The sequence below is a fragment of the Sus scrofa genome, chromosome 14 (assembly GCF_000003025.6).
Source record: "Sus scrofa isolate TJ Tabasco breed Duroc chromosome 14, Sscrofa11.1, whole genome shotgun sequence".
Taxonomy (NCBI): domain Eukaryota; kingdom Metazoa; phylum Chordata; class Mammalia; order Artiodactyla; family Suidae; genus Sus; species Sus scrofa.
In genome coordinates this window covers 55,543,020-55,559,206 of record NC_010456.5, presented here as the reverse complement: position 1 = coordinate 55,559,206, position 16,187 = coordinate 55,543,020, and the positions used below count along the sequence as shown (strand labels likewise).

General features: G+C 38.6%; 1 protein-coding gene across 9 annotated transcripts in view; it reads right to left on the bottom strand.

Annotated features, from left to right (window-relative positions):
- LYST (lysosomal trafficking regulator) overlaps positions 1 to 16,187 on the bottom strand; it is a 200,849-nt gene that overhangs the window by 74,805 nt on the left and 109,857 nt on the right. For 7 of the 9 annotated variants that reach the window (XR_002338622.1, XR_002338623.1, XM_021073151.1 and 4 more), the window contains 6 exons: positions 10,715 to 11,342; positions 9,559 to 9,736; positions 6,127 to 6,296; positions 4,407 to 4,637; positions 2,439 to 2,605; positions 1,444 to 1,593 (listed from right to left, as the gene is read on the bottom strand). Coding sequence is in view for 7 of the 9 variants with exons in the window: in XM_021073151.1 (XP_020928810.1) it covers positions 1,444 to 1,593; positions 2,439 to 2,605; positions 4,407 to 4,637; positions 6,127 to 6,296; positions 9,559 to 9,736; positions 10,715 to 11,342 (1,524 nt within the window). In the remaining 2 variants the exon portion in view is untranslated. The remainder of the gene's footprint in view (positions 1 to 1,443; positions 1,594 to 2,438; positions 2,606 to 4,406; positions 4,638 to 6,126; positions 6,297 to 9,558; positions 9,737 to 10,714; positions 11,343 to 16,187) is intronic. The other 2 variants (XM_021073156.1, XM_021073154.1) reach the window with 1 other exon arrangement.

Below are 16,187 nucleotides of genomic sequence, written 5' to 3'. Positions count from 1 at the left end.
GAACACAATGAAGTAGTTTAACATAGGTAGATGGGTAGAAGAAAGATTTGAGGAGTTCCCCTCGTGGCTCAGTGGTTCAAGAAACTGACTAGGAACCATGAGGTTGAGGGTTTGATCCCTGGCCTTGCTCAGTGGGTTAAGGATCCAGTGTTTCCGTGAGCTGTGGTGTAGGTGGCAGATGCAGCTTGGATCTGGCATTACTGTGGCTGTGGCTGGAGGCTATAGCTCTGATTAGGCCCCTAGCCTGGGAACCTCTATATGCCGCAGGTGTGGCCCTAGAAAAGACCGAAAAAAAAAAAAAAAAAAGAAAAGAAAAGAAAAGAAAAAAGAAAGATTTGGATTGAAAAGCCCTTACGAGTGTAAGGTGATTAACCTTCAAACAGCTTACTAAGTACTCTGGAGATACATGAGTGTAAGCATGTACATATACATCCACGACATACAGACGTATATGTATATGGGTGTGCACATACAGAGCCAATGTGCATGTCTTTCTGAATTATGCTGAATATGCTGTCTTTCTGAATTATGTGTATTTAGGTCAGAGTGGATTTTTGTGGAAAAATAAGTCTAACAAAATTAATAATTATTATTTGATGATATGTCCTCATTTAGAGCAGGCCCTAAGGAAACACGCATAACTTAAGGATACCTGAGACAACATCATCTCCTGCCTTGACTCCTGCAACAGCCTCCTCCCTGGACCTCCCACCACCTTTCTTATTTCCTCTAAACCACTCTCTATACAGAAGCCAAAGCGGTCTTTACAAAATAAAAATCTAGTTATGTCATGCCACCTACTTAAAGACCTCTGATAGCTTCCTCTTAGCATGAAATCTAAACTCCTTAGCATGGCCGGTATGATTACTCATGAGCTGGTTCATGCTGCCCTGTACAGCCTCATCTGGTTTCAATGTCTTACCAGGAACTACAGGTGAGCTAAATGGTGTTCTTTCAGTTCTCTGAATGATCTGGGCTTTTTCCTGCCTCAGGACCTGCACAGGAGCTGTTCATTATGTCTGTAACACTCCACCTCTGAACCTCACTAACTCCCTTCTCATCCCTCACACTGAAATCTCACTTCCCTCAGAGACCTCCCTGACTCTGGGTGTAAATCAGGTTGCCTATTTTGGTATCTACCTTTCCCTACTATTTCATAGTAGAAGGGTAGAATCTGTGCCTTTTTTTTTTCCATCAACAAATATTGTATCTTCAACATTTAACACAGTGCTTGGCACAGGGTAGGTGCTCAAGAGATAACTGGATGAGAAAAGCACTACAAAGAAAGCAGCAGAATAATTTTCTCTGGGAGGAAAACCTTCTCAAGTTTATAGTTTAACTTTTTAAACAAATAAATCTTTTAAAAATGTGAATGATATCAGAATACAGGAGAGTCAAGAAACCTTCAGTTTATACTCATTTAAATATTATTTCAATACTCACCAGCAATGCTCTTTCGCTTCTGAAACATTGCATGGTGGGAAGCAGGTGACTGGAATGAACTCATAAGGTTTTCAGAGTCATGATTTGCAGTAGTCCTTATAAATTCCATAGCAGCCTGGAGAACTCTCAACTGCAGTGCAATAGCCATATCTAAAAAAAGAACATACCAGAATGTTTTCAAGTTATGTGGTTGTTAATTTTTAATTGAATTATCTTCAGGTAATATCAAAACTGCCAATAATGTTTTATTAGACATAAACTAAAAATTTTTGACCAACATGGGTGCCTGATGGTAATAAACATTTAACTGTCTCTAAAAGCATTTTAAAAGCAAATATCCCAATGATCACCATTAAAAAAAAAAAATCAATGGAAAAATACTAGCTCACAAATTTATTTCATTTTATGTAATTGTTTTAAAGGACACGCTTTTTTCTTTTTATGGCTATATCTGCAGCATGTGGAAGTGCCCAGGCCAGGGGTTGAATCAGAGCTGCAGCTGCCTGCCTATACCACAGTCACAGCAACACCAAATCCTTAACCCACTGAGTGAGGCCAGGGATCCAATCTGCATTGGGTCCTTAACTCACTAAGCCACAACAGGAATGCCAGAAGAGGCTTTGTAATATGTAAGGCAGAACTTTAACCAGAAATTCTCCCATTTTTCTGAAGATTTGCCATTAAAGAAAACTAAAGGGCATTATTATTTAACATAAGCCTTTTAATTCTACTTGGTAAGAAAAATCAGCAGCTTCTTTTAAGGATATGTTGCCAGCTGCTAATTACATCAAGGCATCATTTTTTTATTCTTGCTACTTAAAAAGTTTTCTTTTTAAACCTGGTAAACAAAGGATGAACCTTTAGCGAAACAGTTTCTCTCCTCTAATCCACTCTCTCTATAGTAGCCAGAGAAAGGGATTAGGTTTGAATAACATTTTGGGTTATTATACAACTTCCCCCCCCCAAAAAAAAAACCTATAAAAATTAAATCTTACTTTGTGTCCTCTTGTTTTTGCTATTTTGAAGATATCCCAGCAGTACAATAAGGTCTTCAATAACTCTAAAATATTGTGAGCCTGAGGAACTGCAAGCATGAATTGTAACTGCTATGAACAGTTGCTGTATATCACAAGCAAGCAATTTGTATTCATTCAAAGGAATGCTAAAGGAAAAGAACAGAGAATTTAAGGCAAAAAGAAATGGTTGAAATTCCTGTTCTGCCAGCATTCATTCCTGCATGCATTCATTCAGTATCAATCCCCCACTTACTCTGTGGCAGGTCCTGTGAACTACGTGCTGGGAATAGAAATATGAAGACATGCTTTGACCCCTGTCAACATTTGGCTTGCAGAGCACCAGACTAGTGAACAGATAACTATAAACAGTAAATGGTGGTAAGGGTAACAAGAGGGATTAACCCCAGGCACTGTGGGGATGCACAGGCAGCTTCCCAGCCACAGTAAAGGGGAGGATTCTGTGGGTCTGAACAGGAATATTCTGAGAAGGCTTCACAGAGATGGTGAAATTGAATAAATAACCTAACCTCTCTGAATCTCACTTATACAAATTATAGTTGTTTTAAGGATTAAAAGAGATAATAGATTTGAACCTATATTAATCACTGATAAGTGCCTAGCAAATATGAACTAGTTACTTCTGTTCCTAAATTTTTAATCTCTATAATCTTTCTCAGTTTAAGACAGTAAGTCTTTCCATTAACTTTTTCAAAATCAAGCAGGAGTTAGAAATGGTAATTGTTTGGGCTAATAAATAGAGTAGCATAGGGGACACTCAGTGAAATACAATTTATTTAGAACAACAACAGCAACAAGCTGCTTTTATTTTTTTAATGTAATTTTTTTTTTTTTTTTTTTTTTGCCAAACCCTCGGTATGCAGAAATTCCTGAGCCAGGGGTTGAACCTGTGCCACGGCAGTGATAACACTGAGTCCTTAACTGGCTGAGCCATCAGAGAACTCAAAAACTGTTTGTAGAAGGAACCTGCCACTACTCTTTCCAAGTAGTTCTAATTTCATGCACTGTGCTGTAAGCAAGACTAAATGATTTAAGGAAATACAATCCTTTGCACCTCTTTGTATTTCTCATCTGTGTAGCACACAGGCATTTAGACACACCTAAATAAAACAGGTGCCCCCCAAAAACTGAACTGAGCTGAGTACAAGGAGTCCTCTCTTGTACCCCGAGAGCCTCCTTGGCCTAGAGAATCACCAATGGTATGCTCTGTCTTCTCTGCAAAATTTATTTAATATTTAATGCTTCAGTGCAGTAAGATGGTGCTTCTGGAGATGTGCCTTTTAATACTATAAAATGTTATACTATAAAAATGTTACACTGTGTATCATAAATGCAGATACCAAAGGTACAATATCCAAATAAATATATCATCTCCTCCCATATTTTTTAGAGTTGTTAATCAATCTGGTGAGCAGTTATTTGCCAATGTACTTGGGCTATTAGAAACTCCATTATGGTGGCAGACAGCTAATGTCATATGCTGAAAGTGGAGAGCATGGCGACCTCAAAGCTCAGGCTTCTGAAGTGAGACAGATCCAGCCTCAAGTTCTCTATTTACTAGCTGTGTGACCTTCAAGAAGTTACTATATCTTTCTAATCTTCAATTTCCTAGTCCTGATGGGGATAACAATTTTTATAAGACTACTGTGGAAGCTTGGTAAGTACGTCTGAGGACAGTTAAATTTATTCAACTTGTTTTCAGGTTCTAAATACCTAAAAGTAGATCATATAAACACCTTCTTTTTCACCAAAATTTATTGAAAATGATGGAAAATATGCCCCCCAAATTTGATGTAATCACTTCTGGAGCAATGAAATTCTTTGAGAGTATTATGAAATATCAGATGTTTTAATGTAACTTGTCACTAAAGTTTTTCCCTTTCCACAGTTTTTATCAGATGTCATTTTAAACAATGATTTAAAACTTACTTCTTTTCCAATCCATTCAGGGCTGCTACTGTATTACATAACACGTAGAGCAGACCATTATCCAACAACATATCTGCGACCTTGGAACACGAATTTAATATTTGGAGAAGAAGGAAGAGAGCGCTGTGCAAGAGCATGTGGTCATATAAGGAGGTCTCTATGAGTCCCAGAACAGGGATGAGAGACCACTTTTGAAAGAGTCCCATGTTTTTCACATCTTCCAGGTCAAATCTACAATATATCATACACAGTTAAGAGCATGTTAGAAGCAAGTAGAAGCATGAAATAAGGAAAAATGATTGTAATATGGGTCATTTTGTTGACCTGATTTTGAAGCGAAAAACATACATTAGGGTGGCAAGGATTCTTAACCTTTTTTTAGATCATAGACCTCTCCCATAATAAGATGAAAGGTGTGGCTAGACGTCTGTCTCTAGGTAAATGCACAAATATTCAAGTGGAACATGTATACAATTTCATGGTTTTAACTGACTCACTTTAATTCGTCCATGAACCCCTGTTCTACATAGCAAGCGCACAGAAAAAAAAATATTATACACAGTAACTGCAAGACAGGGCTAGGAAAAAGAGGTCTAGTAAAAGGAATGGATCTCGAGTTCTTGTTCCAACATTATATGCCTCTGTGGTGGAGGGAAATTATGTGCTTTATACCTCGCTTTCCTTATCTGTCAAATACGTGCAGCGGTATTCTACCTTTTTCTCAAGGTTGTCATGAGAATCAAATGAGATAATGCAGAATTGCTTTGAAAAAGCCAAAAGCTGTATGCAAATGAAAAGTACTACTGCTGTTACTGCGATTATAAGTAAATTCCACAAGGTCTGAATTGATCTCCTTACAAATAAGTAGGAGACAGTGATAATAAAAAGGCATATATTCCCCTCTACTTTATCACACAGAAATTACAGCTTCATTTTTCTGCCAAACTTGGCTTGGGAGAAGAATATTCTTTAATGTTTGGACTTATGTGCTAATCCTTCAGCATTACATCCAGGTCAGGCAATCAGTGCACTGGATTCCAGGTGAGGGACCGGCTCTTCTCCTGGGTGACCTGGATCTCTTGAGGGGGAGAGGAACTTCTCTATGGATCACTTGGTAACCTGCTGCTGAGACCACGGGAGCACCTTCTTCTCAGTTAACCTTCTCAGGTTAATACTATAGGCCAAATCTTTTTTTTTTTTTTTTTCTTTCTGTCTTTTTAGGGCCACACCCGTGGCACATGGAGGTTCCCAGGCCAGGGGTTCAGTCGGAACTGTAGCCGCCAGCCGACGCCAAAGCCACAGCAACGTGGGATCTGAGCCGCCTATGTGACCTACACCACAGCTCATGGCAACGGTGGACCCTTAACCCACTGAGTGAGGCCCAAGGATTGAACCCATGTCTTCATGGATGCTAGTAGGGTTCCTAAGCCACTGAGCCACAATGAGAACTTCCAATAGAGGCCAAGTCTTAACTATCACTTTCTTTCATTTAATGCAGCATATACTTCTTGCTAGTTCTAGCTAGTGAATGAAATACAAAGGAAGAAGTTACATTAGAAAGACTATCATATGTAAAATAATAAATGGATTCATATGGAAAATGACTTTTAGCAGATTTTTTTCTAAGTGTGACCAAATAATTTTGTCAAGAGTCAGTTTACTAAATTTTACATTTAAGACAAAAGATCCTCAATTCTGATATAGGGAAGAACCCACTTACTCTTCATCAAGGCCAATACGCCGGCCAAAGAACATTTCAATGAAGCATTCTAACAATTCCTGAGTTCCTCGATGAAGGTACAACTGGTTTGCTAGCAAGGAAAAGCCACGATTCTTCAGAAATTTATCTTTTTGTTCCTTTGATGCTCTATGAAAAAATGCATCTAACAGCTAAAGAAAAAAAATTAAGACATTTAGATAATGCATTAAAATTTTATATAATGTATCCAAGTCAGTGTGTGTATTATAGTGGCAAATTTGTTTAATTATATATATACAGAACATAGAAAGCTAAATAAAGTGCCACCTCCATAGCAAAAGAAAATAAACCCTGTCTCTGACTAGCATGGAATGCTAACGATGACTCTGTCTTGGTGATCTTAATACTTTTGTGATGGGAAACTAGCTCTTCAGCTGAGCGTGGACACATAGGAGACTGGCAGTCTTAGTTGATTATAAGTAGAATATTTGTGCCTAATTCTAATTCTGAAGGAAGAAAAATCAGTCAACATTGTACTATGCTGTTTCGAAAACACACATATATATCCTAGGCCTCTATTTTTTCTAGACTTTTTTTTTTTTAAGCTTTTTATTTACTTATTTTTTCCCACTGTACAGCAAGTGGATCAAGTTATCCTTACATGTATACATTTTTCCCCACCCTTTGTTCTGTTGCAATATGAGTATCTAGACATAGTTCTCAATGCTACTCAGCAGGATCTCCTTGTAAGTTTATTCTAAGTTGTATCTGATAACCCAAGCTCCTGATCCCTCCCACTCCCTCCCTTTCCCATCAGGCAGCCACAAGTCTATTTTCCAAGTCCATGATTTTCTTTTCTGGAGATGTTCATTTGTGCTGGATATTAGATTCCAGTTATAAGTGATATCATATGGTATTTGTCTTTGTCTTTCTGGCTCATTTCACTCAGTATGAGATTCTCTAGTTCCATCCATGTTGCTGCAAATGGCATTATGTCATTTTTTATGGCTGAGTAGTATTCCATTGTGTATATATACCACATCTTCCTAATCCAATCATCTGTTGATGGACATTTGGGTTGTTTCCATGTCCTGGCTATTGTGAATAGTGCTGCAATGAACATGTGGGTGCATGTGTCTAGACTTCTTGAGACATTATTTATCCTGAGCTTGGCCTAAATTTCCATTCCTTCCCAGCATCTTATATGCAACATGTGTACAAAGTAATTATATCCCTCCCACATTCCCTTCTTCCATGGCTCTGATATAGGAGGAGCACCGTCCTCCTCTCACTTTTGGCTTCACCTTGTCTTGATCCCCACATGAAGGCCTCTCTCCTCCATGTCAGCGAATGTCTCTCAAACCTGTCTGTCCTGTGACTTCACACCTCTCCATCTCAGGAACTCATCACCTCTCCCCTGGACCACTGTGCTAGCCTGCGAACAGAATCCTTCCACCTCTCTCTCCTTGGCAATCACTCCCCCACTGGGGTGATAGACTATTCTTCTCAAAACACACACCTCTTCACTGCCCTACTTAAAACACTTTCTAAGTTTACAACATAATACAAAATAAACGTTTTGCAGAAACCCTTCCCTGGCTCCATCAGAATTAACTGCTTTCCTATGCTCCATTCTTCTTTGTTAACACTATTGTTGAAGCATTCATCAGAGACATTTTACTTCTGGGAATATGTTTCTCTCCCCCAGTGGACTGTAACTGCTTGAATGCAGGGGCTTATATTATTCCCCTTTACACATCACTTGGCAACAAGCCCAGAGTTTTACACATGAAATGAAAGCTAAGTAAATACTGGATTGAACTGCAACTGATTAAACAATATCCTACATCAAGACACACTGAGAAAATGAGACTTTTTAAGAGATCATTTCAATATTGGGTTTGTTTTCTAATGGAAACCACTCATATCAAATATTTATTCATTGAACAATATACCAAGGATCTTTTATATATTAGACACAAGATGTGTACCCTCATGGAGCTTATAGTCCAACATGGAAGATTAAAAAAAAAAGGTACACTCATCTGTTGATGGACCTTTAGGTTGTTTCCATGTCTTAGCTATTGTGAATAGTGCTGCAATGAACACAGGGATGCATGTATCTTTTTGAATGAATGTTTTGTCTGGATATATGCCCAGGAGTGGGATTGCTGGATCATGCAGTAGATCTATATTTAGTTTTCTGAGGAACCTCAGTACTGTTTTCCACACTGGTTGTACCAATTTACATTCCCACCAACAGTGACAGAGGGTTCCCTCTTCTTCACACCCTCTCTAGCATTTGTTATTAATTATGGCCATTAATGACTTATTAATGATGGCCATTCTGACCAGTGTGAGATGGTACCTCATTGCAGTTCTGATTTGCATTTCTCTAATAATTAGCAATATTTAGCATCTTTTCATGTGCCTACAGGCTAAACATTTGTCTTCTTTGGAGAAATGTCTAGTAAAGTCTTTTGCCCATTTTTCGATTAGGGTTGTTTTGGTTTTTTTGGTTGTTGAGTTGTATGAGTTGTTTGTATATTAAGAAGATGTGGTACATATATACAATGGAATACTACTCAGCCATAAACAAGGACAAAATAATGCCATTTGCAGCAACATGGATACAACTAGAGATTCTCATACTGAGTAAAGTAAGTCAGAAAGATAAAGACAAATACCATATGATATCACTTATATCTGGAATCTAAAATATGGCACAGATGACCCTATCTACAAAACAGAAGCAGATCAGTGACATAGAGAACAGACTTGTGGTTGCTGGGAGGAAAGAGGAGGGAGTGGAATGGATGAGGACTTTGGGGTTAGTAAATCAAACTATTACATTTGGAATGCATGGGCAATGGGGTTCTACTGTACAGCACAGGGAGCTATGCCAATATCTTGGGTTAGAACATGAAGGAAGATAGTATAAAAAAAAGAATGTATATTTATGTTTGATTGGGTACTTTGCTGTATAGCAGAAACTGAAGGAACATTGTAAATCAACTATACTTTAAAAAAGTAAACAAATAAATAATTTAAGACATAACAAAGATGCTATCATAGAACAAATAAGGAGTAGGGCTAGAAGGAAGCAACTGTGAAAGATGATCAGGGAAGGTTTCTTTGAGAAGGTGACATATGAGCTGAAACATAAAGTAAATGTCTAAGATTTGATGACTGCAAGAAGACTTCCAATGGACTATGTGTTCCCTATAATCAGTAACCTAAAAAACATACTGATATGAATTCATATATGAAGGAGAGCTTAAAATTGGATGATAATACCTATAAAAATAGGAGTAAGAATTAAACTCCTATCAGTTCATTATGCCTAAGAATAAAAGAAAGCTCTAGGTCTACTTTAACATTATATTCAAAGTTTAAATGACACGTATACTTATTTTTCCAAAATTAAACAACATATTTAGTATCAGTCCTTACTTTAATAACTCCTTGCTGTATAGCAGGCGATGGGTGGTTAACGAGGACTAAAAGCGTATCTGCGTGAATCAGCTTGTCCAGCACCTCTTCTAGCATGATGTCAGGCAGGATGAGAAGAACTCCACTTAAGAGCTCATATAACCCACAGCATATAGGTACCAGGCAGTCTTCAGTTACACTAAAACAAAGACCCAAGAAGTCTTACTAACACAGTATCAAGCAGCAAAGTAGTACATCACGATTACCTTAAGAATGGTGATAAGGATAATAATTTCCACATTTTGAAATGAGAGCTCATAATGTTTAAAAAATGTTTCTTGATCTAAGAAACATGTTGTTTTGTGATTAAGAAATTGGCCATCACTTTTTATCAGTGCTATTTTTAAAGTATATAGTCTGCTAAACGCTAGTCTATTCTACATATATGATTTCCAACAGCCACTTGTGCTACTTAAACTATTTAAAATTAAGTAAAAAATGCCGTTGCTCAGCTGTACTGGCCACATTTCAAGTGCTCGGCCTGCTACAATATCTACTGCATTGGCTGGCACAGCTGAACATGTCCATTATCACAGAAAATTTCACTGACAGTGCTGGCTGAGATGCTTTTAGAAACAATAATAAATTGTATACTTTCCCTGAACCATAGAGTTTTTTCCTCTATTAACCATATGGAGTTAAATAAACCACAAGATATTTTTTTCTTGAAGAAGTATGATTTAGCTGTTGGTTAAATATGGGATTCATGGAGGTCCTACAGTGGCTCAGTGGAAATGAATGCTACTAGTATTCATGAGGATGTGAGTTTGATCCCTGGCCTTGCTCAGAGTTAAGGATCTGGTGTTGCCATGAGCTATAGTGTTGGTCACTGACTCGGCTTGGATCTGGCGTTGCTGTGGCTGTGATGTAGGCCAGCGGCTATAGCTCCGATTTGACCTCTAGCTGGGGAACTTCTATATGCCACAGGTGTGGCCCGAAAAAGACCAAAAAAAAAAAAAAAAATGGGATTCATTATCACCTTGTATTAAGGAGAAAGGTACCTTTGCTGTTAATATATGTTATAAAAGGTGACATAGCAAAGACATTTCTACAAGTACAGAGAGTCTTCAAAGAATAGTAAAAAGTGGGGGGCTGGTATAAAAACATGCAAAAGTACCTATGAGCACTCTTAGTTCGGCCGTCCTTCGGCTCATAACGGAGAGAAAAGGCAAAGTTTTCCCAGTCCTCTGTATTCCTGTCAACAAGACTTGGCCACCGGCCAACAGCTGCGGATCCGTTCTGGGAAGGAAAAGCCAGCCCGAGGCTGGCAATGGTGCTGTGGCTTCGCTGGAAAGAGGCCAGTCCCTTTAGGTGGTCAGGTCGGCGTGGGAAGGACTCGTCCCCAGGGCTGTCATCGTCTGACCTGGGCTCTGCTCCCAAGTCCTTGTGGTCAACTCTGACCACTGAAAGCTCTGCTGCTGCTCTTGGGACACCATTGGCAGCGGGCTGGGCTAAAAGGACAGGTTCCATTTCACAGACAGTTTGGGCAGACTCACAGCTACTGACGAAAGCATCTTCTCTGCTTTTCTTCAGTGTCTCCGAGCTCCCCGGAGGACTCTGTTTCTCTGGTTGGGAAGCAACATAATTATCTACGATATTTTGTAACTCATCAATACTACAACCCAAACTTCCAGTCAGTTTTCGTGGTTGTTTTTGAGGTGAAGAAGTGGGAAACGTTGGTAGGCTTCTAGAACGCAGCATGCTGGTCATCTGCTGGGGAACAGAGCTGGAGGAAGTGTTTCCTGCTAAGAGTAAATGGAAAAACAGTATTTAAAAATCTATTTAGTGGGACCACTTCTTTTCTACATCAGTTACAACCGCACTTATCCAGTGAGGTTAAGGAATCCATACAGGATAATGATCAGAGCACAGAATGCTTAAAATTCTTAAGTGTTAAAGCTATTTTCTTTTTCTTTCTTTCTTTTTTTTTTTTGTCTTTTTGCATTTTCTAGGGCTGCTCCCACGGCATATGAAGGTTCCCAGGCTAGGGGTTGAATGGGAGCTGTAGACGCCAGCCTACACCACAGCCACAGCAACATGGGATCTGAGCCGCGTCTGCAACCTCCACCACAGCTCACGGCAATGCCGGATCCTTAACCCACTGAGCAAGGCCAGGGATCGAACCTGCAACCTCATGGTTCCTAGTCAGATTTGTTAACCACTGTGCCACGATGGGAACTCCATCTTTTAACTACTTTTTAATTAAAATCTTCCCCCAAAACATATCTTTTCCTATCTCCTTAACAGAATACAATATTGACTGTGTGAAGTTATTAGGATTAATGGTTCTACTGCTGTGAAATGAAGTGGATTAAGTGGGACAATGTACCTCAGGCTAGTAGTCACTAGTAGGCAGTTCGGTACAGTGGAAAGAGTGTGGGCTTTGCAAGGAGATATAACTGGATTCAAGTGATAGCTCACTCAGTTAGGTGGCCTTAGGTAAGTCATTTAATTATATGCGTTTTTGTTTCTGCAAATGTAAAATGAGGGTTCAGAATGTCTACTTTGCAAGGCTGCTTTCAGGATTAAGTGAGATCATATTTGTGATGCACCTAGCACAATGCCTGCTCTATAACAGGTGCTCAATAAATGTACTTGGTGTTATTACTAGACTCACTGACTCCAGACTGTTCTTACTCCTCCATTTCTGAAATCACTTTTTGCTATTAGTGAGAAGAAATAGTTTTTTTCTCCATCTGCTGTAGCTCTCTAATTTTCTGCTTCTTATGTTCTAAGCAGGAGGGGATTAGAAAAATCACTCTCACCCTAGTGCCTGGGATAAAAATGAACGCTACTTAAGGTGTGGTCTGTGGGCCAGGAGCATGGGCAAAAGTACCAGTGTGTGACTGTTAGAAATGTACATTCTCAGGCTCCACCCCAGATCTACTGAGTCAGAATAGATGAGGCATGGACCCAGGGATCTGTGTTTTAACAAGCTTTCCAGGTGATTTTTCATAAAAGAAGCACTGACATAAAGTAAATAAGCACTGAATGAACTGCCCAGAGTTCAGGCTTTGCAGCAATAAAATAGCTCTGCAGCTCAGAAGTTTATCCTAGTTATTTCTGGATTGTGTTAGAGGAATAAGGCTGCTAAATGAGTCTATTCAAATGACCTGGAAAAAAATGGGGGTCTGACTGTACTAATGTTTCAGAGTGATGCACAATGATTTTAAAAATGATACTTCCTATAAAATTACAAATAAAACTAATTGAAACATAGCCTTAAAATATTACGGTAATAGGCCATAAAACATGCTAGAATAACTAAAACACTCTGGGAGAGAGAAAACTGGAGACTATTACCCAGCTATCTCATGCTATCTATCCCTGTCTCTATCTTACCTGCCCATTTGATCATTTGTATTGGAGCTGGAGACAAGACTCGGTGGGACTGACAATAAGGAATGTCAGTAAGGAGGAGGATGGGAAAGGAAAAGAGAAGGAAAAGTCAAGACAGCCAGTTCACAATCAAGAGACGTGTATCTGTTTTTTCTCTATAAAAATAAAGAGGACGCAGTTTTTAAAGAACGAATTAGGAAGATAGCAAGTACTCTGAGTTTGAAGACTCGAAATAGAGGAGGTAAATGGTTCTGAATATAGAGAAAAATTGCAGGGCAGCATTAAAAGGCCAACTACAGATGCAGACCCTTTTGACAGTAGCATGCTCAGCAGTGTCAGGATGGTTGGACTGAGGAAAGGTTAGGGTTTGCCATATTAAGAGTGGTGAAAGGCCAAGGGCACAAGGAAGATGAAATAAAACTATTAGCGAATGGGATCTTGGCTAGAAGGGGAAACAGACAGAAGGAACTTGGGATGATGAAAAAGGAACCAGAAAGAGAAAGTCATGAGAGCGTAGGACACTTGAGTCTCAGAGGTGGAAAGACAGGAAGTTATGGGTAATTTGAGAGGGACTTCATTGAATCTGTATATTGCTTTGGGTAGCATGGCCATTTTTACAATGTTAATTTTTCCAACCCAGGAGCATGGAATATCCATTTCTTTGAATCCTCTTTAATTTCCTTGATTAATGTTTTATAGTTCTCAGCATATAAATCTTTCACCTCCTTGGTCAGGTGTATTCCCAGGTATTTAATTTTTTTGGGTGCAATTTTAAAAGGTATTGTATTTTTATATTCCTTTCCTAACATTTCATTGTTAGTATACAGAAATGCAACAGATTTCTGAATGTTAATCTTGTATCCTGCTACTTTGCTGAAATTTGTTGATCAGTTAGAGTAGTTTTGGGGTTGAGTCCTTAGGGTTTTCTATATATAGTATCATGTCATCTACATCCAGTGACAATTTTACTGCTTCTCTTTCAATTTGGATACCTTTTATTTTTGTTTGTCTGATTGCTGTGGCTAGGACTTCCAATACTATGTTGAATAAAGTGGTGAGAGTGGGCATCCTTGTCTTGTTACAGATTTTAGAAGGAAAGCTTTGAGCTTTTCTCCATTGAGTATTATATTTGCTGTGGGTCTGTCACAAATGGCTTTTATTATGTTAAGGTATGTTCCCTCTATACCCACTTTGGTAAGAGTTTTTATCATGAATGGATGTTGGATTTTTGTCAAATGCTTTTTCTGCATCTATTGAGATGATCATGTGGTTTTTGACTTGTCTTTTGTGAAGGTGGTGCATGATGTTGATTGATTTGCATATGTTGAACTACCCTTGTGAACCTGGGGTGAATCCTACTTGGTTGCGGTGTATGATCCTTTTTATATGTTGTTGAATTTGATTGGCTAGAATTGTGTTGAGAATTTTTGTGTCTATATTCATCAAAGATATTGGCCTATAATTTTCTTTTCTGGTAGTATCTTTGTCTGGTTTTGGTATTAGGATTATGGTGGCATCATAGAATGTCTTTGGGAGTGTGCCCAAGACATTTTTCACAGATCTAGAACAAACAGTTCAAAAATTTAAATGGAACCACAAAATTCCCAGAATTGCCACAGCAATTCTGAGGAACAAAAACCAAGCAGGAATCATAACTCTCCCAGACTTCAGGCAATATTTCAAAGCCACAATAATCAAGACAGTGTGGTACTGGTACCAAAACAAAATACAGACCAATGGAACAGAACAGAAAACCCAGAAATAAACTCAGACACCTACGGTCAACTAATCTTTGACAAAGGAGGCAAGAATATAAAATGGGGAAAAGACAGTCTTTTCAGCAAGTGGTGTTGGGGAAAACTGGACAGGTGCATGTAAATCAATGAAACTGGAACACGCCCTCACACTATGCACAAAAATAAACTCAAAATGGCTTAACGACTTAAACATAAGACAAGACACCATCAAACTCCTAGAAGAGAATGTAGGCAAAACATTCTGACATCAGCCTTACAAATGTTTTCTCAGTCAGTCTCCCAAGGCAACAGAAATAAAAGCAAAAATAAACCAATGGGACCTAGTCAAACTACCAAGCTTTGCACAGCAAAGGAAACCATAAAAAAACAAAAAGACAACTTACAGAATGGGAGAAAATAATTTCAAATGATGCAACTGACAAGGGCTTAATCTCTAAAATATACAAACAACTTACACAACTCAACAGCAAAAAACCCAACACCCAACAGAAAAAAAATGGGCAAAAGACCTGAATAGACATTTCTCTAAAGAAGATATACAGATGGACAACAAACACATGAAAAAATGCTCAACATCACTTATTAGTAGAGAAATGCAAATCTAAACTGCTATGAGATACCACTTCATACCAGTCAGAATTGCCATCATTAATAAGTTCACCAAAAACAAATGCTGGAGAGGGTGTGGAGAAAAGGGAACCCTCCTACATTGTTAGTGGGAATGTAAATTGATACAACCACTATGGAAAACAGTATGAATGTACCTTAGAAAACTAAATATAGAACTATCATATGACCCAGCAATCCCACTCTTGGGCATATATCCAGACAAAACTTTCCTTGAAAAAGGCACATACACCCACATGTTCACTGCAGCCCTATTCACAATAGCCAAGACACGGAAACAATCTAAATGTCCATCGACAGACGAATGGATTAAGAAGATGTGGTATATATACACAGTGGAATAATACTCAGCCATAAACAAGGACAAAATAATGCCATCTGCAGCAACATGGATGGAACTAGAGACTCTCATACTAAGTGAACTAAGAAAGAGAAAGACAGATACCATATGATATCACTTATATCTGGAATCTAATATACAGCACAAATGAACATTTCCACAGAAAAGAAACTCATAGACTTGGAGAACAGACTTGTGGTTGCCAAGGGGGAGGGGGAGGGAGTGGGATGGACTGGGAGTCTGGGGTTAATAGATGCAAACTAATGCCTTTGGAATGGATAAGCAATGAAATCCTGCTGTATAGCACTGGGAACTATATCTAGTCACTTATGATGGAGCATGATAATGTGGGAAAAAGAATGTATATATGTATGTGTGACTGGGTCACTGCTGTACAGTAGAAAATTGACAGAACACTGTAAACCATCTATAATGGAAAAAAATCATTATATAAAAAAAGAAAGAAAGACAGAAAGTTGTCATGAGAGGGTGGGACACTGGAGTCTCAGAGGTTGGATGTCTTCTTT